Consider the following 27,696-nt stretch of genomic DNA (forward strand, 5'->3'; position numbering starts at 1 on the left):
AATTAAGTTGGCACTGCTGGCAATGAAGTTGCTGGAGAAGATACTGCATAAATGAAGAGATTAACGGACATTGTCATGCCTTGTACTAGCAGCATTCTTAGAAAACTCATTTACAACTGCCTTTCAAGCACACTACTGCCCTGTACCCCTGCAATTGCAAGGTAAATTCTAAAACAAAGTAAAACTGTATAAAACAGACTTAGGCAAAAGACTGGTCAGGTTGGTAGGAAAAAGTATCACACAGAATCAACCCAAACCAGTTTTTGTGGACTCCGTATGTCTACTGTCAGGGGGGTCATCACTCTTTCTCAGACAGCAATTAGAGCCAGAAATAATTGCAGAGGCTTAAAGCTTACTTTCCACATCAAATTCTTGACTACAGCCGACATTAGTGTGCTACTTGCCACAGAAAAGAAGATAAAATCTACCTTGTGGTTTTGCAGGTCAGCAAGGCAAATTACAGGTATCTCAGAAATAAAACATGAGACTCAAATTAGCAAAGAATTGTATTATTTTCTTTTTTTCAACCATTGTGTATGGCCTCACCAAAAGAAAATGCTTCAATGGAAGCTCTGAAGAGAGACCAACATCAACTAAACACTGTACTGAGAAAATCCAGACCACTTTACTACAGAGGTAGTACAGCAGAGCACCTGCATTAACAGGATGCATCTTATTAGAAAGGAACAGCATATTCTTGAACCAATATCCATCCAGCATGAAGCCATGACAAAATAATGTATGTCTATTAAATTAATCCTGAAGCAGCAGCCCAGGAAGAGAAGAACAAGACCACCAGTCAATCACATCAGCAGATAAAGCAAAGACTGGAACACCTTCACATCAAGTCAACCATTACCTTGGTTGCATCTTCATCTTCTGGAGGTCTCTTCAGGCCCTTCAACAGATTTTATTCCTTCCTATTACATACATAACTGCCTATGGTGTATGCATCTGTCTCTCCATAGCATATTCCTGCAATGTGTTCTCTTGAGAATGAAAAAGTGCACAAGTAAGCTCTAGCCAGTTCAACAAAAGGTGAGAAAAGCCTATTATTCCAATGGTTCTTACACTTACTCTCTCACATTCAATTTTAAAAGCATAGAAGTGAAGGACATACATTCATCTTTACTTTCAAAACTTCCACTGACTAACATATACCAACCAAATCAGCAGTGGAATAGATATGACCCTGTTTCAATTCACATTGAAATAGATTTAGCACACACATGGTCAGTTAGTAAGTCCTAAAAGAAGGAATGAGACCAAACTACACAAAGTAATTTCTTAAATCACTGTGCTGTTTCAGAACCAAACATACAAATATACTATCAATAAAAAAGGTCATCAGCATGTAGGAAAGAACTAAGAATACTTCCTGAATCTAACTTCTGATATTTGGGCTTTAGGGGTTTTTTTTAAGAATTTCTTTTCATACACACATGATGGCAAATAAGCAATATATATAGCTAAACAAAATATTAACGCAACAGAAATAAAAGCAAACACTACAAAATCATATTGAATTTAGTATTTTATATGAAATGTTTAACCTATTTTATGACTGTAATCATTATTAATATTACTGTATGGTCTAGGGATCCTACTGAGTGATGAGAATCCCACTGTGGCGAGTGGTGGAAACACAAAAAAAAGGAGACTCCTGGATCATAAATCTTATAATCTAAACATCAGAAAAAAGGAATGAGCAACACATTCAGAAACATGACAACATGAGCTAATATGAATCCATGCAATAAAGAGTAGTCATGACACATCAGCAGCCCTAAAGAAATACATTTTGAGCAGGCAGATATATCCTAACTATCATTTGTTAAAATTTAGAAAACACTTTTTCTGTTTATATAAACAAAGGAAAAATTTAGGCAAATGAATCTATCAATCCTAGGCCTATTATGTGAAGGTTCATCAGTGCTAGCCTCAGTATAATCTCTACTGACACACAGGTTAAAAAAATGGTCAAGCCAGCCTAACAAGATTTGTCTGTCTTTGCTGAATACTTGGTGTTTAGTCACAAGCAAAAATAATTTTAAGAAACATTAGTGCACAATGAACTCCATCTGAGGCAAGAAGAAACACTGTCAGTTTAATCCCACAGATCTGAACTTGTTCTTTGTGTATAATAATTTTATTCTCAAATGAAAACAAACAAAATTTTATAGATGTTACAAAGCGACCACAGATTTAAAATTATAAACTCATTGCAGTTCACTCTCCAGCAATAAGCTGAAGGAATGAAGCAAACTACTCCCATCAACTAGTCAATTACTTTCCAGTGCCTTGGCTAGATATAATGGATGTCCGATTCCTTCTCCTTCACAAAGGAAGTTGGACCTCCTGGTTTTTGGTCTCCTTCCATTCTTCCAGGTTGCTACTGTTCGGAAAGTTATCAGCAAACATACTTGGCTTCTTTAAGAGAACGATCTTTTGTAGACAGCCGAACTGGACAGCAATCTCCATATCCAGTGGATTCTCACAGCTGAGATGTAACACTCTTGTGGCTCTACTTGTAGTGGAGTAATTGAAAATTGTGCAGCTGTATTATACAAAAAAACTTGCCAAAGAAAGAGAGCAGGAACACTAAAACTAAGCTAAAATGAAGGATTCTAAGACTGAAGAGAAGAAAATGACCTGGCTCTTACGGTCCTGCAAAAAGAATGCATTCAGATTGTGTCCTTGTTGCTTGCATACTAAGCTGCAGGGATTAGTGTGTAATAAGTGCTAGCCAAAAATGGATAGGGAATGCTATGAAAATACATCTTTCATCTGGTCAAGAAACTTGCCACGGTGTGAGGTGTAAATCTTACTAGATAAGGAACTTATATGCCTCGTAAGCCTCCTAAACACTGATTAGGCACATTTGATTATGGTGTTTTCTCTTTGAATCCTTGACTATACCAGTTAGGGAAAATATGAAAATGCATTTTGTAAAAAAAATAACCTGCAAGAAATATAAATTCATATGCTGTTATGAAAAATCAAATACAGACACTTGCTGTCCCTTGGATTCCTCATCAAGTAATGACCACTAGCCACTAGGCAAGGAAATCAAAACACACTAAGCAGAAAAGTTTGAAGAAGGTTCATAGAAACATGGTTGATCAGACTCAGATGCAAGTAGGCAGTGGCGCTAATGGAAGAGCATAAAAATGTCACAGTCTTCAGGAAATGTTTATCTAGATGATTCCATTAAAATGTTGTGACTGGAGGATGTCTTTAAGATGATTAGAGGAAATGGGGTCCAATATACTTTTTGAAGAAAATGTAGGATAGTTGGGACTTCGTCTCACCATGCTCAATAAACCCCTTCATAAATACACTAAAATAAAAACAAAATCTTGAGCCTGTACAAAGTGGAAAAATCATGTAAAATTGAAAGTGAAACCAGTACATGTATGTGTCAGCAGTTATATAACACATACAGTATACCCCAGCGGAGATAACTCCTTCCCTCAACAGTATCTCCTTAGGAGTCAGCCTAAAAGTGTGAAGCTAATTTTGAGCAACAGTAAAGACATTTTCACACAAACAATTAGCATGCCTTTGCATTAATCCAAACTTGTTTGAATTGCAGTGGCAATAGAATTCTGCTGACAAGTAAGCCAAGTCAAAGGAAATGAACATACAAAATAAGGGAAGATTCCACTAAACAGCAAACACTATCAAACATTGTTAGGTATTTGTATATGGTACCAAAAGGGGTAAAGACCAGAAAACACATCAATGAAAGGGATTCTCAGATGCCTGTAGTAATGCTGGAAAACCTCTGTCTTATGTACTTTGATTCTGAAATAATCTTGTACACATTGAATGTAACCAATGACACAGGCAAAAAGACTAGCAATTTTTTTGCAGGCTTGGACCCTTTATACTATCATATTATTTGTATCACACAGTGGCACATTTCATGCTTTTTAGAAATGAACAGGATATTATAAAGTCTAACCAAAACTGTCTGCAGTCGATATTTATGCATAACTTACTTTGTTTCAGTCTTGCTCCCAATAAGCTTGCAGGCACATAGGGGACCTTGACAAAAGTCTGTAGACTACAATTAGAATTCTAGTGGTGCCTTAGGGAAATGGATATTTTTGTGAGTTTTAAATGCAATTTTAATTCAACACGATAAGTAAACCAAACAAAGTTTGTGCCCTTTGACAGTCTGCTCCCAAGCTACTCCAGAATGAATGAAACTCTAATATAGTAACAACCAATGATCAGAATATGACCAGCAAGATGTTTACACACGACTGGGACTGGTATTAGGCAAAATCAAAAGAGGGGTTGCAAAATTTTTAAGTATTTCTGGCAAAGAACAAATGATTTTGCTGGCAGAGGGCCTTAACCCAGCATTGAAAGGTTTGTTTGTGGCTTTATAAACTGATATAGCAACTTAAATTAAAAGTACAATATCATGTCTCCTTATTAGACTCTCTCCACCTCCCAAACTAAACAAATGATTTTTACCTGGATTCTTCAGACACTTGAGAGATTACATTGCAAAGAAACTTATAACCTGGAAAAACAAAAGTTCAATTCACTGTTTTGAAAAAGTTCCAAATGGTAGGTGCTACTCCACTGCCATGATGGAAAATCTCTCTTCCCTTATCAAGAATTTGTAATAAAAATTTTCTATTTTATATTCTCTTATGTTCCTAGCTCAGAAGACAAGACCCTTATTTTATAACTGCACACCAAAGAAACACAAAACCCATTATGGAGGAAACTCTCACATTGTGAGTATCTCTCCATAAGAAAGCTATCGTCAGTTCTCTTTTCTGAAAAATTGGTAAAGGAGGGAACTCTTTCTGGTAACTGCAGGTTTCCTTAAAATTCAGTGGTAGAAGGAGTAGACAAAAGACTTCTCTGAAGGTAAATATTTAAAAACTTTGAAATAAAACATTATCCTTCATGAACAAATCTGTAATACTCTGCAGTTCACAGGGACAGGATGTTGGTAGAGGAGGACTGGGAATCCCATACATCTGCCTTTAAGCTGGACTGAAAATCAAGGACAGAACTCACGTTGGTGCAATTGTGGTGGCAGGAGCAAACTGCTGCTGCTGACCCTAGTCTCCAGGTACACCGATGTCACAGAAGACTAGTTCACTACTCCAAATAAATTTCTTAGCCCAGCTGGTAAGAAGCAAGTAGAATATTCAGTTTCCAGAGACTACATTAACCTGACAAATCAGTTATTACAGAGAACGTGACGATGATAATGTAAAATAGCAAAGGAAAGAGTACTGTTCATATTCTTCTTTATGAACACAACATGCGCACACACACACACACACAAATGCTTCTTAAAGAGGAAAAATTTAATTAAACATCAGTTTGTTTAAGAGAGTACGAGGGCTGTCTTTGTTTTATGGATGTCAGACTTCGTGGTTTGGTATGAGGCAAAAATTACATGACTGGATTGTTGCAGAGCTACAAGGCGAATGGAAGAAACAAGATGTATACTTGCTTGCAAGCATTCTGGTAGTTTCTTAACAAGTTCACAGCTTTCAAGAGATTCAGCTTTCAGGTAATTAAGACAAAATTTTTATTTCCTGTTATTTCACTTTTCTGTCAGCTACAATAAAAATCTGAGGGTCTCATTTTCATTTATCCATGGATCCTTTCATACTACCTGGACTCCACCGTAACTGAGAATAAAGTCTCTAATATTCACTTTGTTTAATATAAAACAAATTCAGTTTTAATGTCCCAAGGTCCCAGGATTCCAAGACGTAACTAACTGGTAGTATTAAAGGAAACAAATCTCTAGAAACAGATGTATCTAGTAAGCAGCCTATTGCTAGCTTTCTTCCTCTGAGAAGTACTGTGTTATAAGCACTAGAGGATCATACGGCCCAGGGGAATAAGGTCATAGACATCGACATTAGTACATTTCTTAATTACTAACAACAATTTTATAATTTCATACCATTTCATGATCATTTTCTCAAAGGTGCTCAGCTAGTTATTCATTAGGTACTTAGAATACGTAAGGAGGCACATGTACCTTGCCAATATTTTGTCAGATATAATCTGTTAAGGAATTGCCACATTATATAGGTATGTCTTCTATAACATCAGTGTTTCCAGTTCTCTCGTTACTCCATTAGAAGATCTGCTCTTGCCTTTGGGCTGATATTAGATGTTCTGTTATTTACCTTCTTTAGTGACATTTTCAATTGAGTTACCTGACCATGGAGGAATTTTGACATGTTAATTCATTTACGAATACTATTTCTGCATCACACTCTAAGAAATGAGCTGGAAATAATGAGCTCCAAAGCTCTAAGTAAAAAGCTTCAAAAATAAAACATTTTCAAAATCTATAAATATCAAATAGATTATGTAGTATTTGTGGAGAAATAATTAAATTAAGTTTTCCCAAAATTAAAATGCATTGATCTAATCGTTGAGGAAGAAATGTTTGTGGATTTGGATTATTTTTTTTTCCAAGTTGAAAAGGAAAGTAGCATAGATTTATATGCACAATTCAAATTTAAGTAAAAAACAAGTAATAATTTAGCCTATATTTGTGCCTCTGAAATACCACAAGTTTGGCTTAGAGGTAAATTTATCAGAATCACTTAGACAGGAAACTAACATCGACCAGCTTCCTTAGTAGTACCAAAATACAGAAGCACCAGTTAACTCTAGCCATCTGCAGTAACAAAAATTTGTCTTTAGCATTTCTCAGCCACTCTTACTCATTTGCCCTTATCCTTCAATCCATCTTTAAATCTCATTTGGTATCTATGCTCATTTTTACCGATTTGTCTATTTAACCCTACTAACAGGCAATTTATCTTTTTTTTTTTTGCCACAGCAGTTTTCAACTTTGCTTTTGTTATTCTTTTTCAAGACATAAAATAGTTTTTCAGTTGAGGAACACATAACTGGAAGGGATCTACAGGATCAGTCCTGAAAGTAATGTCAGAGAGAACTGCTTTGTTAATTCCTTTACATATCAATCAAGTTCCATCTTCCTCACCACTATTTCTACTGGAAGACTGTGGCTGAACTTCACACCACCCGATATTTCCTTTTATTATTCAGCCTAAAATTTATTCACGGTCAAGTGCATCCATTCATTATGTCAACACCATCCTTGGTCTGTTAATAAATATAATTAAATATCCTTTTAATTTTTGCTTTGTTAAGGTCAACCAGCCATGCTTTCTTAATCACTACTCAAGTGGCTTTTTCTTCGTGTCAGAATAGTAAACATTTTCTACACTTCCACTATTCCAGATTGGATTGCACTAGAACCTGTATAATGCTATTAATAGTCTTTCTATTTGGAAATAATCTCTTGATATCTTGTACATTTTATATATATACACACACAACCTCCAAATCTACAAATCTGATTGTAAAATTATTTTATAAATTATCTCTTTTCTTAATAAAGAGTAGACTAGCAACAGATTTCAAAACAGTAATTACTAACAATTTTGTCATGCATAAAAATTCATCCTCGTGTATATTCTCTTGGAATCTACTATTTTTGGGGTAAATTGTTAGATTTTTTTAGAGTACTCTAGGTGGATGGGTTCTATAAATGGGATAACCTGAAGTATTTTAATTAAAAGTAACTACATTCAATGCCAAAATGATAAACGACCACCTATAATACCCTAAAAAAACATTTTCAGAAGAGAAACACAGAAGGTAAAAGAACAGTGCTAGAAAGTAAATGTAAGAAACTGAGCCACTGAAGTCATCCTGCTGAAACCCACTGTCCACAGAACTGAGTAACACTGTGTCATTAAGCATGCATTGTACTACATAATGAGTGCTTAAAAATTCAATTAAACTCCAGCTACTTTCTCCTTCACGGATTTTGTGGTTTGTTTTGTTGGGTTTATTTCAATCAAAGGCAAGTCCAGAAACATTCTCTGTACTAAATAATCTGTTCACGGTGTCGTTTTGCAAAAGTTCCTAACAGACAGTGACTATTTTATTGGTGGATGTATCGTTTATTTTATTAATGATCAGAAGTAATCAATGGAATGCTAAAAATACACTTGTAAAGAAATCTAGTCTGAAATCTGAATCTGTTGTTTGAAGCAAGTTCAGTTGTCATGGTCGGTAACATCAGTTGAAGATTGACTCTTGCCCATTGTGAAACAGGCATGGCTCTTCTAAAAAGGTCACAAATTTTTCAAATATAGGCACCATGTTTTAAATTTTGCACATACAAAATATGTTCATGTCACTCAAATTACACAATGTGGCAGTGTTAAAAGTCTGAACATTATTGTCAATTAATGGCAGAGAAAAGAGCCCAAAGCTCATGTAAGACTAACGACTGGGACAAATCCTGAAAAGAGACAAAAAGTATAAACCAACAGTTTTCCTGCTGTATGTGGTTTTGTGTGTGTATGTGTGAGAGTGCATATAACAAAAAATGTTTAAGAGTAAGTTCAGACAATAGCCCATCCATTTGTTCTCAGCTTCTTATCCAGTTTCATTGCTAAAGGCTTTGATTTTAACTGTATGTTAAAATGCAAATTCAAATCCCATATAAACCATTAGTTAGTGTGTTGACTGGTTCAAACCAATCAAAACTGAGAATTAATGCCGAATGTCTTCCTTTTAATCTACTTGTCAGCCTCTGGGTATGTAGGATACTTGACTGTCTCAATTTTCTCCTTAACTTTATACGACGGATACAGGCCTGTTCTTCCTAATTTCCTGTTGATGCCTTTTGAATAACCGTCCCAGTGGTTTCCAGCTACTCCAATTATATCTCCAGGTTCCATAGGAATTTCATCAGCAGTTCGTGGATGATGAGCATAAATAGCAATCTGGTTGTGGGCATTCTGTCCCCCAAAGTAGTAGATATCATCCAAAGAATGGAAATACGCTGAAGCATCTGGATGCAACGTCTGCATTATCTCATAGGCAACTCGACAAACCTTAGAAATAAAAACAGAAGAGAAGTCATAAATGCTATGTGTGCCTGCAATATACCACAGCACTCCACATTACACATTCAAATGTGTAACAATTGAATTTTGGAAGAGGATCAAGTTTTGGAATGTCCTGGACAAAAAAAAAACCAAACCAAAAACCAAACCAACAAAACACAAAACCAAAACACCTGCATATTTACTAACAAGAAGCATAGAATTTTGCAGCATTTTAATTAGTACTGTGGTGATCAGATTTGGTAAATAAACAGCCAAATAATTAGAGCAGCAATTTCAGTAAAAATTGAAAACATCTATATGAACACTAGCCATCCTGCTTTCTAAAATGAATGATATGTAGCCAATCAAAAGTAAAAGCAGATTCATTTTCCTTCTCTATTACTAATAAAAACTGTATTTTACTTCCCTTTGAACCCTTAGAACTTACATTTTCAAAATTTATTCTGCAATAATGAGGCTTTACATTTACTTTTCTAAAGGAAGCTCTAATTTTCACAGTCAAGCACTTCCAGAAGTTCAAGGCTTTAAAATGCTGTTAATAGTAGAACAGTGATAGAACTATGACTGTTGGCAACTTGGAAGATAACTAAATGAAGCTGAATTCCAGCAAGACAATAATTATGCTGGTGAGGAGAAAGATGCATTTTGAAGTGTCATTGTATCACATTTTGTGAAGGGAATTTTCTTCAGATTGCAAACAGGTTCCACATCAGATTTGCATTGGATCTCTTGGAGCTGCCAGAAACACAAAAGGCTGCCATTATATCAAACAAAGCTCTTTTCAACAATTGGCTAGAAAGCTCTTCTATCAGGTGTCTGATTTGGCCACTGTGACCTTTCTAACTTCTACATTACTGTATCTTTCTCCCATTCTGCATAAGCTTGATTAACACTACAGCAGACTTCGTCAATATGAAGAAACATTTGAGCTTTTTCATAATCTTCAGTCTATGTAAATATAGTAAAGTTTGATATTACTTTTCTCCATCTGAAGATACAGTGAATAGAACTTTGATCCACCAGACTAGACACGTTTGTACTTTCCTAGCTTCACTGAGAGAGGCATTTGCTTTAAAAACATAATAGATTTCCTTTTATCCCTCTCCATCTGATCTTTGAAATGACTTTTCAGAAGTAGCTGTCAGAAGATCAGGCAGAAGTTAATTATTTCAAAGTAATACAGAAACAAATTTGATTACCCATACGTTCATAAGAAGTTGTTTATTTTACAGCTTCTGTGACTGTTTTTTGATGTTTTGTTCTCTGCATGTGTGTGCACACCAGGAGGAGGATACAGACACACACTCTGTAAAACATTTTAAATCTTTTCAGCAGAAATGCTGTTTAGTGAATATAAGTGCCCTGTATACCTGATATAAAAAATACATCTCCTCTCAGCAATTGTTTCCTTTGTAGCACCAAACCTGGGGAACTAAATCGTAAGCTGTTGAGGGCAGTAGGCAAAGAATCCACATGCAGAATTACAGTTAAAGCCAGCCTCCCATTTTTTATTCATAGAATCACTTGTTGTGTGGCCTGTATATTTAATACGTACAATGCAAAACACAAAGACTAGTAAGTCCTAGAAGGAAATGAGATTATGAAGAAAAATACGTTAGGCAGAGGGAGCTACGCTTTCATCCAAATGAAGACTGAACAGACGAAAAAGCTATTTATTTTAATGTGCAATTTCATTTCTGCTACTGTGTTATGATTTGTATAACTGCCATGTGGTTTTTCTATACATCTCAATCAATGCAATGTTGCTGAAATACAGTGTCAAGGTAGCTTGCTTCCCTTGGCTCCACATCACTTGATGGGCCTAATTTCTCTACTAACAGCATTTTAATGAAATATCTATTATTCAGCTTATATCAGTATTCATTTAGTTTTGGTAGCATAAATAAGAATTAATGTAGGAGACTTCCTAAAGTGCCTTCTTCTGTTCACATATACTGTAATTTTCTCTGAATACCTCTGTAATGAAGTTTTAACTCTTCTTCGCAAGGAAAAGAAAATGGAAAAAACTCAGCACACAATTGGTTAATGTGAAAGTCCAAAATCACACTGGAAATAAATGAGACTACATCCTGGTCCTTGCTTTCTTTTCGTACAGATTGGACAAAAGATGGTCATTAAGGGCCTGATTTTGCTTACCTTCAATGCCAAAGTAACTACCAAACTGTTTATTATATTTATGAAAAGACAGGGATAGTAGTTCCAATGTTAGAGATCAGAGGATGAAGTTTAAAACCCATAAAAGAGAAATCTTTCTGAACAGTGGGAAAACCTGCAACAGACGCTAGAAAAGACCAACATATGAAAATACCATAGAAGTCCACATCATTACATGACCAGCAAAACTGGTGCTAAATGATTTCTCAGGAGTTTGAATTACTAAAGCACAAGAAACCGCTCAGAATAAATTAAGTAGATGGCTGGACAAAATTCATAGTCCCAGCTATTGACAGTAATAGTCTAATACAAGATATCCTAGACTTGAGCAGAATTTTCTGCAACTCCGGAAAACCAAATATGTCATCCAGGAAACGTTTATTGTCAAATGCAGGGAGATGTAGAATGAGACTGGAGCTCAATGACACCAGGTACCTCAAAGGTACCCTCAAAGGGGGTTGTATCAGACGATCTCCACAGATCCCCATCAACCTGAATCACCTTAACTATGTCAATGTATTTTAACATATACTCTTCTTTTGAAATTACTTCAACATTTACAATTCAATTACAATATAATCGGTCCAAGCGATTTGTACCCATATTTAAACATTTTTCTTCTATGTTTATAGTCAGTGTTTTATTTAAAGCAAACATTTACTGCTTTTAATACAGCTATCTGAATACAATAATAGCAGAAAATGTTATATATTTCTTATTTTTATCCAAGACCACATAATTTTTCCTTCAGAATATGAACTGTCTGTATACCAGTGCATATGTGGCATTTAAGTCATACAGCCCCAGGTCTTGGCTGGTGATCGCCTTTTTCACTGTGATATACATTCAGTGTGCATACTTCAGCCAAATCAAACATTATTATAAAAGTGGACGGCTCTCTTACAAGCATTTCTCAGTGAGAATTTTTGCTTTGGAGTTTATTCATGTTTTCGTTTGAAGTAGCCTATATTAACAACCTGCTAAATATGCTTCAAAATGTCATTTTCATATAATCGTAGGTTAGAAAAGACCACTTAGATCATCAAGTCCAACTATCCGCCCAACACCACCATGCCTACTAAACCATATCCCAAATTGCCATATCTACACATTTTTTAAACAGCTCCAGGGATGGTGACTCAACCACTTCCCTGGGCAGCCTGTTCCAATGTCTGACCACTCTTTCAGGCAAGAATTTTTTCCTTATATCTAATCTAAACCTCCTCTGATGCAACTTGAGGCCAGTGCCTCTCGTCCTATCGCTAGTTACTTGGGAGAAGAGACCAACACCTGCCTCACTATAACCTCCTTTCCGGTAGTTGTAGAGAGCAATAAGGTCCTCCCTCAGCCTCCTCTTCTCCAGACTAAACAGCCCCAGTTCCCTCAGCCGCTCCTCATAAGACTTGTTCTCTAGACCCCTCACCAGCCTCGTTGCCCTTCTCTGGACATGCTCCAGCAACTCAAAGTCTTTCTTGTAGTGAGGGGCCCAAAACTGAACACAGTACTCCAGGTGTGGCCTCATCAGTGCTGAGTACAGGGGCACAATCACCTCGCTACTCCTGCTGGCCACACTATTCCTGATATAAGCCAGGATGCTGTTGGCCTTCTTGGCCACCTGGGCACACTGCTGGCTCATGTCCAGCCAGCTGTTGACCGACACCCCAAGGTCCTTTTCTGTTGGGCAGCTTTCCAGCCACTCTTCCCCAAGCCTGTAGCGCTGCATGGGGTTGTTGTGACCCAAGTGCAGGACCCGGCCTTTGGCCTTGTTGAACCTCATACAGTTGGCCTCGGCCCATCGATCCAGTCTGGTTAGGTGAACAATGAAGAAAAAAAAAAATGCATCCACAAGCATGACTGAGGGATAAGAGGCTTTTCTATACTTTTTCTGGTTTTGCTGTCTTCTTGCCATGGTAAAGTTATTAAGGATTCTGGCTGTCAAGGTCAATATATCACTGTATTGATCACATATTAGTATTAATATTATGCTTGTTACCTATCTAATTGTCATTAGAGCGCAGAAGATAAGTAATGTTTGAGGCTGTGGAAAACATTTCTTTTAGAGGTAATTTCAACTTTCCATTTTGTGTCCAATTACATGTGATCATAATCTATCGCCACCTGTAGCTGAATGCTTTCCTAACCAGAAGTGTCACCTAACAGCATATATGACAACTGTAGGTAAAAAGCACTCACTCCGTTTGATTTCAATCATATTTTGCCATACTTGAATTAGGTGGATCAGCGTATCAGTCACAAAATACTGCTTTCTGATCTTTTTTAATCTTAAAAAAGCTTCTTAAAATAGCTCTTTATGATATATGAAGTTAATATACAACCTGATGTAATAAAGACGAAAATGCCAATGATGACATTTAAATGCATCAGTTTTCTAATTGACTCCAAGTTGCCCCATCAGACCACTCAAGAAAGCAAGCTTGTAGCATATAATTATCTGCAATAAGAAGTCTCTCCAGATTACAGTGGTCAGAATTCACATTTATTGCACTGCCGCTGGATTGCTAGAAATGTAATAGACTGAAGAGAAATTAAATGTCTGCTTTCTTCATTCTTTTCCATTCCCACAATCAACTAAGGCAACCACTGACACGTCTGAAGTTTAGTAAAATGCAATGATGTGTAGAAGTGGATGAACACAAGTTCTATTAACTTTATACAAAATTAAGAAGTGTTAAACAGGTTTAAAATTATTTTTACTGATTTTAAATGACTTCACTGAGCTGCACATAAATGGATGGATACAAGCTATACATTAACTTTATGCAACAAGGAACTCTTAAACATGTTTAATATTATTGCTTGCTTATTTCATATGTCTTAATGAAGCCAGTAACTTCAACTGAAGGGAAGTAATTAACCAGTGCTTACAGTCCTCTAAATGTTCACATAGCACACCGAGCCTTTAATTCTTCCCTGAAATTTTCATGAGAGTGCACTGAGAATAAGATAAAAGGAGCATGAAGAAAAATAAAATTTAGAACTGGTACATATACTCTATATTGTATCTGTATTGCAGTTTACCTGGGACGAAAATGTGCAGACCAGGAAGTCTGCCTGAGACAAAAAGTGAATATCCAGAATAACACCTCTTAGGGAGTTTTCAGTGTATCGGTTATGCAGTCCTGCTGACCAGGATATGGAGTTGTCACTGATAAATTCGTAGTTGGGATACCTGTCAAAATACAATACACTGTTAACAGAACAGTCTTATTCTATTTTGTTTTAAGAAGTATCGTCTTTGCTGCAAGATAAGGTTGTTAACTTGTTTTAAATGAGTTTCTGCCTTACAGTGAAAGAATTCTAATTTTGCTGAACACTCTAGAATGTTACTGCTGCCTCCAAGCATGCCCTCTATTTATAAAAGAATAAAAGAAAATTAAATAAAAAGACGCTGCAACTCTGTCTGAGATACTGCTCTGTAAAATAAGTGAAAAAATATCAGGAAGTGTATGCCACATTCTGCTAATGCTATTGATTTTAGATTAAATATACTCCGATTACTTTGCTTTCTCTACTACTGAACAGAATATGGGATTGCATCTTTACTAGACTACATTTTGCTTATTACCATACTCTCTATTAGAGCCTGATTATGACATTGTGTAAGAAAATCAGTCACGCATGAAAGGAACAGGTGGAAATATTATTCATTTCAAGTAAATGATAAGACCTCTTCTGAGAAATTACAGAAGCATATAGATCAAGAAATAGTTTTTTCAAGATGAATTCTATCACAAAGATAATTTTCTTTCTTATCTTCTCATGTCTAACATTTTTGTCAATATTTAACCAGCTCTCAAAATAAAACAGATGACAACACAATATTTGTGATACATTATATTTCTGTTTCCATTGTGTGAATCATATTAGTATTTTTTTAAAAGGAAAAAAAAGTACAGACCAAACCGAAATATGTCATACTCTACTGTGAAAACTAGCTGAGGAACAGTGATGTGCATCAGTCTTACTTCGGTGACAGAACTCTGAGGGGAGCAATATGAAGAATATTTAAAAGAAGATGTCATTTCTAGGGACAGTGAACATAGTAAAGATATTTGCACACCCCTTTGCAAGTTCTTGGCACAAGGAATACTGCTAAAATTAATCACTTCCTTCAGATTTCAAAAATCAGAATCCACATGCTGAGCAGAGACAAAAGAACCTTTCTTGGAGATTTCGATTCCTTACTAGCAGCAGCCTAATAACGTAATAAATGAAGCACACACAAAAAGTGCCATATTTGATCTGGTAAAAAAAAAAAATCCTAATTATTTACACATCTTATGCATACATTTAAAATTTTCTCCTTCCTCCCTTTATTCTGGAAACAGTCTTTGAGATTATTTTAAATCTGGTCTTCAATTCCATTTTGTAAAGTTGATCCAAATTCACCTAACCAACAGTTTCAGAACTGTTCTTCAAACCAGTGATCCAAGCTTAGCATTCAATTGCTCACATGTGTAAGTTTTCAAACAAGCGCTTTTATGTTGTCCCCCCCACACAATGCTGATATTCATGCTTGGGAAAATAAGTTTCTTTAAAACACCCTAAAATGTGAGCATAATAGCAGCCATACTCAGTGTGACCAAAGAATCTTCTAGTCCATCATTCTGTCTCCAACATAGGCTGAAAGCAGAGCATAACGAAAAAAAACACTACAAGGCCAAGCCTATACTACTCTCAAACTTAGCCATATGTGTCCCACTGACTTCCTGCATCAGGGTTTAATTATCTTTCCCACACACTATAGTGCTTTAGATTCTATTTAAAGCTATTCTCACCACAATGACTACAAAGAATAAAAGACATGACACTTCTAATGCTCTATAGTTGGCTCTTGCTTCCTTCTATTCCCTCTTCCATCCATATTTAAGACTAATGTAATACTTACATTATAAGCTTTTGGGGAATTCTTTTTCTTTTTAAGCAGAACTCAGGCATGATTCTACTACTAGGATTCCTGAATGAGTGGTAAATGAATAATAAATAATAAGATGTCCTATTCTTACTAACAGAATCACCTAAATATGGTATTTTGTAGGATCCCTTCTAGCTTTCCCAAAAAATTACCCACACATTCTCTTCTCTATAACAGGAAAGGACCAGAATTTGAAGACAAAACCAAGGAGTGGAAACTAGCATAATACTGTTTTCTTTGCATCGGACTACATATATAGTGTATCTCCTCCACATAGCTAAAAATACTGTCTAATTCTTCTAAAGCTACCTAACAGATTGTTGAAACCTATATGCAGGCCAGGAAGGATATTTTTTTTTTCCCCTAGGAGAAAGGGAAGATAGGAAATCAGAAGAAGATGGGAAAGAGATAGTTTAAAATCTTTCCTTCCTGCACCTACCAGCCTCAGAGAAGCAAACCAAGCATAGTTATGAGACTGTTTCAAGTTCCAATTAGTTTCAGAAGCTGATCAGCTCGCTGTGTAACTTTAGCTTATCACTACACTGTGCGGCAGGTGCAAACCAAGGCAAGTCCCAGGCTCCTGTTCTCAATGCGCTAGAACTGAGGCAGTGTCCAGAACAGGCAATGTAAGTTTTCTTCACTCTAAAAGAAGAGTGTGAGCACGCATGTAAACAGACGGAGTAAGAAATAATCTGTTTGCTCAGGTCTTGTTCTAAAAAGAATTGGAAAGTGTATGAGCTGTTCATCAGACTCAAGAACTTTGAAGAACTCTTGAATTCTATATATCAGGCATACTATGACTTGGGCACGGGGAGGGCTGCAACAGCTAAACTACAGTGCACAGAGAGAAAAGACATTAAGTTGCTATTGTGGAAGTAAATAAACAGTGAAATAGGGTAGAAAAAAAAGCTTTCATGAGTGCTCAGAAAAAAGCCTCATGAAGGAGGCAAAGCACTGCAAAATTTAAGACACAAAATATAGATGACTTTACAGGTAAATATCCTGAAAGGAAGAATGTAATTTGTTGACTTTCACTGCTCACATACATAAGAGACCTAAACAAATTCATATATAAACCAGAAAGGTATTAAATATGGTTTCTTAAGAATTTATGTGCATGTTTAGCTGCATTATTTTCAATACGCTAAAGAGACAAGATGCTGTAAATAATATTATAGACTAGAAATAGATATACTAGAAATTCAGGAGTTTGTATTTGAAAACTAGTAAATAAGCTGAAGAACAAGCCATTTATACCATCCCTAACACATCACTTATCTAAGACACATACCATGACCTCTGCTGACCAGAAGTCATGAAGTGCTTTAATCCCATAATGATTACAGCTGTTGAACACTCAACCATGCTCCTCTCTAATTATGTTGTTCTATATCATCCTAATTCTGAAAACATATAACTTTTCTTTCTTTCTTCTGGAAAACAAAGCAAAAAAACTCGCAACAAACTGATGGTACTGACTCCACTTTTACTACTGTACTTGCAGTTGGCAGACATCTGACTGCAAGGGAAGATTCTGAAATTTAAGTCAAAACATCTCTGTTTTCACAACTATGAATAGTTTGAAATACTTCTCTTAATAGAAAGAACATGCCTATTCATGTGAATGTTGGCTAAATTTTTGTTATTTAGATACCAACATTGTTTGACAGCCAATCGCTCTCATGTGAGGAGAGATATAATATCTAGTACTTATTAATATCACTGCACCCAGTAATGAATGCAACATAAGCTACTGTGGTACAATATGACAGCTGTTTCTATCAAAGCTTGGTAGTTCAATGTGACTAGAATTTTTTTGTCAGAAGTGTAAACTAATTTGTAGTTTTCTTCAGAAGGGGAGGAAGAAAAGGTTCTTTATTCCCAAAATCCGACCTTAACCTGCCTTCGGATGCCCTTAAATGTGGAAATATCAAATTGCACCCTGCCTTCTGTGAAATCACAGGAAGTTTCAAATGCCTTCTACTCAACTGCAAGCAACAGTAGGGTGCAAGAAACTTGGGAAATTATGTTTCATTGTAAACTACGACCTGACAACTCAGCAGCAACACAAAAAAAAAAAAAAAAAAAAATCTTCACTACTTACAGATTCTATGGCTTTTACTAACAAAACATACAAACGAATGTTGTACTAGCGACCAGTATCTTACCATATTTCAGTAAAAGTGTGATTCGGAATGGACCTTGAACTGCCACAGAAACTGCAATGCTTAATAACACTCAGCCTTGCTTTACTGAGCAAGTCACAATTCTACTATTAGCTTTTGTTGCTACTCAAAACTATGTTCACATAAGTAGTGCATCTTTTTATTCACAAAGCTAAAGCATACAGTGCTAAGGATTGAAAGCTGAAATAAAAAAATGCATAACTAAGACTGTTAGAGCAATATTGAATTTGCTATGTTACAAACAGTTATTTAGGACAATGTAATGAATTAAATATTATAACCTCGATTTTGTATTACCTGTCATTTCATTGTTCAGATTTGCACTTTTAATGATATGTTATCGTAATTGTTTCTGCTACTGTTCTTGTCTCTACATATATATAAAAGGAAGGATTAGATTACCATCATCTGGAGTTGTGTATGTTCATTTAGTTTTTTCAAAACTCCATAATTTTAAACAGCAGCCCTTTATAGATATGAAAGAAAAATAGAAATGGCACAATTGAAATACATAGGTTTGCAATGCTGTAGAAAATTCCTCTACTACAAATTAGTATTTTCTACTCACCTTGTATATGCCAAAGCAAATTTGTAATCCAGTATGTTATCTTATGTATTTTTCCAAGCATGTCTACCACGAATAAAACAGTTCAAAAATTTGCCATTTTTGAGATACCTTGATTTTGAAAAGTATTCATTTCCTTGCTTAATTAGAAAAATACGCATTTTTCTGCTCAAGGGAGATAAAATTTTGCAAACAGAAATAGGTTCTATTACGTAGACAGAGAAATAAATAGTACTCAAAAAGAAAACATGTTAACTTGTTGGAGTGGGAAGCCGGATCGGCAGTAACTATATAGTCTCAATATGAGTAAAATCGTTCTCCTTTATTAGTCAGCAAAACAGGGTTCATACAGCAAAACAATTACAGCCTCTGATTGGTTAGTTACCCTTAACCATATATGGGCAAAATTGCTATAACTCGCTGCGATTGGTGCAGAGTTTCATCTCCATGCGGAAGCGACGATAAGGCAGGAAGTGGCGAGGAGGCAGGAAGCGGCTGTGCGGCAGTCCCCCTGCGCCAGCATTCCACGTTCGCCACTTTACTTTCTCAGCAGTGTTCCGCATTCACTGCTTACCAGACCTATCTCCGGTACAAAGCCTGGGTTGCTCAACGGCACCAAACTATGTCCCCTCTCGCCCAACCAGGACTCCACATTAACTTGTATTTGGTAACAAATATGCTTAAATTCAATGCATGTGAAATGCTTCTCCAAGTTTCCATAGTCATGGCAATAAGCATTTGTGAAATTGTTTATTATACCATAAACACCATAACCCAAGAAAGATACAGTTAAATATGGAACATTATTCTTCCATATGCATCTGCTTTCTTTTACTAGAAGGTTTTACCATCTCAGTGACACCTTGTAAAACATGCAACTTAACAATGAGTTTTTACATGAAAATACAGGCCACGTTAGAAGGAAATGGATGCATACTCTGCATTTCCAGGTTTGAACACAGTTACATGTTCTATGACAGGCTGGGATATCCTATAGCTAGGGTAGGTTGTTACACCCATGTTCTGGAGATAATGTTACAGATCAAGAATCCCACATAAATTAAGGACAAACTTTAAAATTATTCAACATGGAGGGTGACAGTCTTCTAAGTTGTCAATCCAGAAATCTTTCTAAAAGAGTCGCCAGGAGCTTTTCAACCAACTTATAACAAATTCCCTAGCAGCTATTCACAGAAAGGTACTGTTTGGACAGATGAAACTTCCCAGTACATTAACTAATTTTTACAATATTTCTGAATAGTTTCTCTTTAATATGTATGTTCTGTAAGAAGTCTGGAATATTTATTATTTATATTTTTACTTCCCTTTGACAGCATTGGTTTGTTTTTAGTCACAGGTATCTTGCTCAACTCTTCTAGATTTTTAACATTAAGCTTTGAAAAGCATACTTTGGAAAAAAAAATTGTCCAAAAAAGAGACTGAGAGAAAAACCAAAATCACTGGAAGCTGAAATGCAATCTTAACTGAATAAATGGTAACCAGAAAAATAAGACAAAGATTTGTGCACACAATAGTCACAAATTGTAAAGCTAACCAAAAGGAACAAACTGTAATATAAAAATAATTCATCTTACTTGGATTTTGCCTCTTGCAACAGTGAAGGGTCATCTGTAGCCAAATACACTCTTTTCTTATCAACACGCATTCTGCGAGCAAGAAGTTCAAACCGCTCTTCAACATGTACCATATATTCTTCAATGGGATGAAATGCTGCCTCTGTTCCTACTTTGTCTGTCCTTCGGACATGAACACTGGAAAAAAGGCAGAAACTAGGAATTCAATTTATAAATACAAAACATACTTTAGCAACTGAAATTTGACCTTTAAATATCACTTCTATTCTTTTAGAATGCATATTAAATTGAATCCCTACAAAAAACAAGGAAGGGTTAAAACTCATTTACGTCCATCAAGACACGCTGACAACATGAAGCTAGCTGTCAGTCTGTTCTTGACAGCAATATAATAATCTTACAAGGAAAGCGAACAGTAACTGAAAGAGAATGAAGGAGATTTAATTATAGCATACAAGGTATTCCTTTTGCACAGAAGGTTAAGTTATCCAGTGTAGTTAGATAACGCTTGATCAGTACAATTGAAAAACACAACAGGAGTATTTACATCACGGATATATTGGCACACCAACTACAATGAAGAGTTTGAATGAAGGTAGTTAAAAATGCATCTCCCCCATATGCTTGAAACAGAAGTCTTCAGATTTGCCAGTGGTGAAGTGGCCTACCAACTCAACAGTCAAAAGACAACTAACATTTGGACAGACCTATTGTATATTCCTACAAAAAGAAATATTAAGGATTGAAGGAAAATTCTGGCAAAGGAAGCAATATTTGTAGACTCTAGTACAGCAGCAGCTGTAAATTTTTCGTGCTATGTGACAGTAAAACCTTTCTTCAACAAGCTGTTCTTCATTGCCCATAGGTGCTTTCCTTCCTTGCCCCTTATCTCCCCATACAAACCTTTCCAATTCATAGTTACTGCTAAGAAACAACAATAGTGAAAACATCAGCAGGAAAGAGAAAGGCACATACCATGTTCAGGTGCAGCCAACAATAAAATTAGTTGTGGACTGTGGAATGTAAAATGTAGGCTTAGCCTTTTTTCCTCAACTGTAAAGGCTATAGGCACTTGAAAAGAAGACCCAGACAGAAAAGTGCCTGGAATACAAGCTGTAAGGCAATTACATGAATGAAATTCTGTATTACATTACCAGATATGGAAGGACACATAAAAAAACCCTTCTATTGAGCCACCTTTTATATATCTTCCCAACTATAGGAAGGCAAGTATGCTGAAGAAGTACTTGTAATCAACTTGTATTATGCACAGTTAAAAAATAATAGCTCCTTCTAGAAAGCACCCTCTCTCCCCACAGAATGCTTGAGGCTCTTGGATAGCCATCATAAACCAGTTTGTCCTAAACAGAAATCACTATACATACTGAAGCACGGACAGTTAAAAAGAAAACTAAATACCCACCCGATCACTGGATGTTTGAAACCAAGTTTCCTTGTGGCTTCCTCTATTTCTTTTTCTAACCAAGGCTGTGGACGAATCAAGTATTTCACAAACTGCGAGACCCACCACACTGCAGGATCCCCATGTACACGAATTAGCCTGTCAGCCAGGTCTTCGGGGATAGCCAATGGTAAGTAAGGTGGCCGTGGGTGTAAGCTGTCAACAATGGGAAGTTCCACCACCTGAACATCCTTATCATTAGCTTCACCTGTTTTAAAATACATAGTAAAATGAGTCAAGTAGTTTACTTTATTAATAAGCTTTACCACTGGTATCAGGTAAACTGTACCTTCAACTTCAAAAAGACTATCTAACCTTTGCTCTACTTAATCAAAATAGTATTAAAAAAAAATCATAGTTTTGGACTAGATTTATGTATGAATTATATTTAACAAACCACTCCAGCAGAACAAAGTTGAAGGTCCTTGAATTCTTAGCAGCTGGTAGTTAATAAAATATAAAGTGTTCCTGTTTACATATTCATACCTTTTTATATACAACTTCACCATCACTGTGTCTTGAGGCTTACTTGGACAGACTTGTTATCCAAAATGTTTAAAATTCAGTTACTTGTTTAAGAAATAAACGAAGAAATATCTTAATGCATAAAAAATTCTTTAAATAATAACTATATAGCCATGCTGCTCTTTTGAATACATTTTACTGCAGTAAATCTCAGCATTTCAGACATCATTAGAACCATTACATTAGCTACTCTACTGACCGAAGGAAAGGACAGAAAGAGAGACAATTCCTGTCTTGAAGAACTTAAACTATGAAGATAAGTAGCAAATTAAATAAATCAAGGAAAACAGCCAAGCCCTATACAAGCATGAGATTTACATACAGGTAAGAATTTGTTATCTTTTAAATACTAACTAATGTGGAATATACAGTTGTTTTAAATGGGACTTTCATTCAAGTCTCAATAGCCACTAACCATAAAATTTTTAAGAGCTTTTACACATTATATACACATAAATGTCTACATAACTGACAATGCAATGCTATTTTCATATACTGAAATAAATTATAATACATGACAACATAATACAAAGCATTACATTTTTGAAACATCAAATATTTCAGGTAAGATTTCTAGTGTGCTCATTTCCTCAAAAAGAGTATTTTCACTGTCTGCAGTGTTTATTGACAAAGATGGCTAGTTCTTTGATGAGTGCTCACCAGCCAGGAAAGAAAACTGGTTTTTCAGATGTAAGCAAATCAAACTCATAAAAGTGTTGCTGACCAAGAAAATCTAATGGCTGAAAAAAATAAATGCAGTGCAAGAATTACAAGTCCTATTTTAAGAACAGTTAAAAATCCCTAAGGTTAGAATACTTTTGCATGCACTAAAAATCATTTCAGTATATTTGTGACAAAGTCCTAGAAATACGACAACTGTATAATTAAGTCTTACATTGCCAGAACGCCACATTAACACCAGTAAGTCTATCGAAATGAGTCACAATTCAGGAGTAACTCTCTGAGATATGGTTATTTAAATACAGAATGTTTGTTATGATCAGGTATATTTTCAATTAATTTTTACTAGATTTGGAAACTCTGTCTTCATAGATATATCTCTATGATAATATTTCATCACTGCGCTGTATAACACCACTGTAAAGGGATCTTCTAGAAGAATTTCCTGCAGAATATGTACTGCAGGTGTGGAGGATACTTTTTAATTCAAGAAGCCAATTGACATTTTTAGCATCTGTTATACCACACTTACAGGAAAAGATTTAGTAAAAGTTCATAAATTTAGTAAAAACACTACGCATATAAGTTTTCTTATAATAAGATGGATAATATTTTATCAGTATGTCTTCAGAAAGCTGAAATAAAGAAAAGCAGCCTGAAGCCAGGGAAATGTTAAATCTGGTGCAGATGTGAAGTATTAGTCGGAAGTCCAGACAAGAAACGTTTAGCTTGGGAATGGTATGAAAGAAGGCCTGAGGTTCCATCCTTTTTACCTTTTCGCCTTCAGTTGAGAGTGGGGGAAGGCACAGGGTGGCAAAACAAGCAACAGCAATCTTAGCCAAATGAAGAAAGAAAAGACTCCAATCCTAAGTTAGAGAAGGAAATTCACTGCATTTCTTTTGACGAGAAAAAGCAGAGACGCTAAAGTACATACAAAAAGGTGAATTTTTATTAAGTATGGTATCATTGACAAGTTTTTAAACTTCATTCGATCATTGAAAAAATGTGGTGTTGTGTAAAGACAGCTATTTGGAAAGTCTTGCTATTGACAAAGCTGATTGAATGATCTGCCCCGCTATTTGGCATTCTGACCCTGAAAAGCATCCTACATGCTATTCAAACAATAGGAGTGTGCTTCTAAAACTTTCCATGGGCTGTCTTGGGGTTTTGAACAAAACAAAATTGGCCAGCAATAACTAGGAAAGCTCTCAGCACATAGCAAACTAGGTAAAAGGTATCAAAATCACAAGAATACCAAAGAAGATTGTGAAAAAAAGGAACAGATATCAGCTTCCAACTGCATGTGACAGGTTATTCAAATAGTAATGAAGTTTCAAGATTTGATGCAAATCAAAATCAGAAACAAACAAAATGTATTTCATTAAGTCAAAACGAAGACTTGGTTATGAAAAATTAACTACTAGGTGAAGTGTTAATGATTGCACTTTGAGATACAGAAAACTACTTTCTGAGAAGAAACTAAAAATATCATATGGTTATTTCACGGAGAACATTAAGAGCTCCTTACTTTGTAAAGCTCCACAATATGAGACCCAATAAGGGAACAACTACTGAAAGTATAGGTAACAAATGGAAAGTCATAAAATGAAATATTCACAAATACAGATCAAAGAATGAATTGTTATTATAATTTTAAATTCTGAACTGGTTACAGAAGTCCCTCATGCTTCAGGACTCTTGCCAGTTACTAACTGTTGACAAAGTGATTCTGACACATGCAGTGTTATGTTGCGACAATGGATGTAATTGGGTTTTTTTTTAAAAAAAAAACAAATTATCAATATGGTCATCGCTATTTTCAACAACATTCCATTTTCTTAATGGTTTACATAAAAGTAAAAGTGGGCAAAGTGCATAAGTCTACTTCTTTTTTTCAGCATTCGTTGAAAGATTCCTAATAGGCAATGATCTTCTATTTTCAACAGGCATAGTTTAAAAAAAACTTTCATGGCAATTTTGGATGGCAGGATATTGTATTAGTTTACTCATATATAAGCTTCAATCAAAATTAACAATACACTACATAACCAAAACTCAGTCTTATTGATAGGCAAGCACATACATTACAAAAACATTGTCACATTCTCGATTGATATGAATTGTATCTGTTCAACTGAAGATAGATCAGGTGGCTTAAAAACACAGCATGATCTTATTATCCACATATTTCTTCAGTTTGTAGCTATGTATTCTCTAAATTTTAAAATACAGTTCTTCCCCTTCCCAGCTGTATTTTGTTAAATAATATTTAAGCCATAAAATGTAACAATCCACACTAATGCTTGCATCTTTTTCTCATGTTGGTAGTTCAAATCACAGTACCATCATTTCAGTGAGGTTCACTTCCCTGCTCAGTGCAGGTCCAACTTTGACATTTAATCAGTTATTGAATAAATCTGGTGCAATTTAATTTTAAAGAAACTGAAGATACCTCTAGAGTTGTTATAGGTCATTTACATTTCAGCAATACTTCAAGCTACTTCTTCCAGTGTGGTTTATTTTGCTTTTACATTTGCCAAAATTTGCCTCTATAATTCTATTTATAGCTCGTTTAACTTTCATACGATTCCAGGTGCTATTTCTCAGTTTGGATTAACCTAAATAATTGTCCTCCAAAGTTCTGCAACTAAATCCATTTTTCCTTCACTGAGCAATCAAAAGATCAAGTGTTTTTGTAAGTCGAAGTTCCACATTAAGGGTGACACTCACTCTTTTATCGTAACAGCATACTCTGGAAGAAAACCATTGACTGTGAAGAAACTGATTTTTATTTAGATGACACATGCCAGCTGCATCAGCTAGTTCTTCTTTATCACCATTTTTCGGATATGTTCATCACTAATAGATTAGTGATTACTTTTTAAATACTGAAATGAGCTCTGTGTGTTATAGAAAGCATAACTTTGCTACCCTGCAGTATCCCAATGTGCCTTACTGCATGCCTGCTTTTCAAATTTAATCTTTGTCTGCCTAATTTAAAGCACATTTAGAAACTTTTGCTGTTTATATCTTTCATACCGACTTCTTTGAAGCCTGAAAATGTTGGTTTAGCTCAAAGCGACCTTTGAAATTCTGTCATTTTACCTTACCTTACTTCTTGCCATCTGAACACTGGCTCAGACTTGCATTTGGATGGGCACTTTCACTAGGTGTTCATTACTTTGCACAGCAAAATGTCAGCCTCGTTTCAAGTAACAATCAATATTATGTGTTAATGTTAGCTGAAAATCTGTTTGAGCACTTTATTCATTCTCCTATTATTTCAAAATTTGTCACCTAATTTCAAAATATTCTTTCAAGAAGTTGTCCTTAAAAGTATGCCAAGGAACACTGTGCTAAGAGCATTCCTATTGTGCAAATAAGAACTTCAATTTAATTTCAGTTTATGTTGCTAGAAACACAACTGAATAAACTCATATAAAAATTCAATAGCTTTATTGCTTTCCTGTTCTTATAATACAGACTTATTTAAGCTGATGTCAACTTGCATAGACTAATCACAGCTCTAACTAAACTCTACAACCTGAAAAACTTACTGCCAATTTGAAACTTCACCCCAGCTGAGTGAACAATTCTAAAATCAATTACACAAGGTATGTCAGAGTGCCAGGAATGCTGTTAGATTAGCATAGGATATGGTAAGCGGGACTGTGCTGAATTCTCACAAGGCTCCTCATTGTCTTGCTGGCTACTGTTCTGTATTGCAAAGACAGCAGGTTCATGGTTCATCAACTTCAATGATATTTTAATGCTTTTCTTTGCAAAGCAGACAAAAAATGGAAACTATGCAAAGTTACAGTGTCTTATGCTACTCAGGAATTGTCAACTAGTTCAGAAGAAAGAAGTAGTATGCTTTTATCCATTCTGTGCTGCAGACTACATCTCCTGTAACTATCTTTTGGGCATTTCCAAACATTAGGGTCACCTAGTAAGGTCTTTATGCCATAGTTGAATTATAAAATGGAATTAAAACAAGATAAAGAATCCTATTTTTCCTTTAAAGTAGTCAATGTAAAATATAACTTGTATTATCTAAGTGTTTTTTCTCTAAGATTTTGCTTTGTACATTTTTAATACAAAGTTTTTGAACTTGGTTTCTGAGTACTTTCTCAGTAGTGTTCCACTTATTAGCTTTTTAAATCATCCTTTATCTAATCAAACCTTTTAAGGCAGACAGGTATTGAATAAATTTGGTGCACTTAGGTTTTAAAGAAACTGAAAATACAATCCTTTGGGGTTTTTTCAGGTTTTTTATGCCATATGGGTAGTGTTGTCCCATTTGTCATCCTAAGAGGCTGACTCTTGATAGCTTCAGGAGGGAATAAACCAAAATGTTTTAAAAAATGCCAACATGTCTTCTATTACTTCTCTCAACCCAGCATTCTCAAAGCTTTTTTTCCTGCATCCTTTCCTCTCCTCTCTCGCACAAATCTTGCAACTACCCTCATGTACTCCCATGTCACTTACCACTCTCTGTACTGTTTGCCGGTTGGAAAGTGACATCTGTGGGCAGTCACTGCTTCTCACTTGCTGGTAAGGCCTGAATATTGACTTCAGCAGCTGTATACACATACCCAGGGTATCTATTTTGAG

The 27,696-nt window shown here is 35.6% G+C and overlaps 1 protein-coding gene across 4 annotated transcripts in view; it reads right to left on the reverse strand.

The window, feature by feature from the left end:
- Positions 1–2,137: 2,137 nt before the first annotated feature.
- The window catches only part of FUT8 (fucosyltransferase 8), a 136,841-nt gene continuing 111,282 nt past the window's right edge, over positions 2,138–27,696 (reverse strand). For all 4 annotated transcript variants that reach the window (XM_075426112.1, XM_075426111.1, XM_075426109.1 and 1 more), the window contains 4 exons: positions 21,838–22,084; positions 20,415–20,591; positions 14,172–14,322; positions 2,138–8,942 (listed from right to left, as the gene is read on the reverse strand). In XM_075426112.1, the coding sequence (XP_075282227.1) occupies positions 8,625–8,942; positions 14,172–14,322; positions 20,415–20,591; positions 21,838–22,084 (893 nt within the window). In that variant the 3' untranslated portion in view covers positions 2,138–8,624. The remainder of the gene's footprint in view (positions 8,943–14,171; positions 14,323–20,414; positions 20,592–21,837; positions 22,085–27,696) is intronic.

Source organism: Opisthocomus hoazin, chromosome 7, assembly GCF_030867145.1.
Source record: "Opisthocomus hoazin isolate bOpiHoa1 chromosome 7, bOpiHoa1.hap1, whole genome shotgun sequence".
In the NCBI taxonomy this organism is placed as follows: Eukaryota; Metazoa; Chordata; class Aves; order Opisthocomiformes; family Opisthocomidae; genus Opisthocomus; species Opisthocomus hoazin.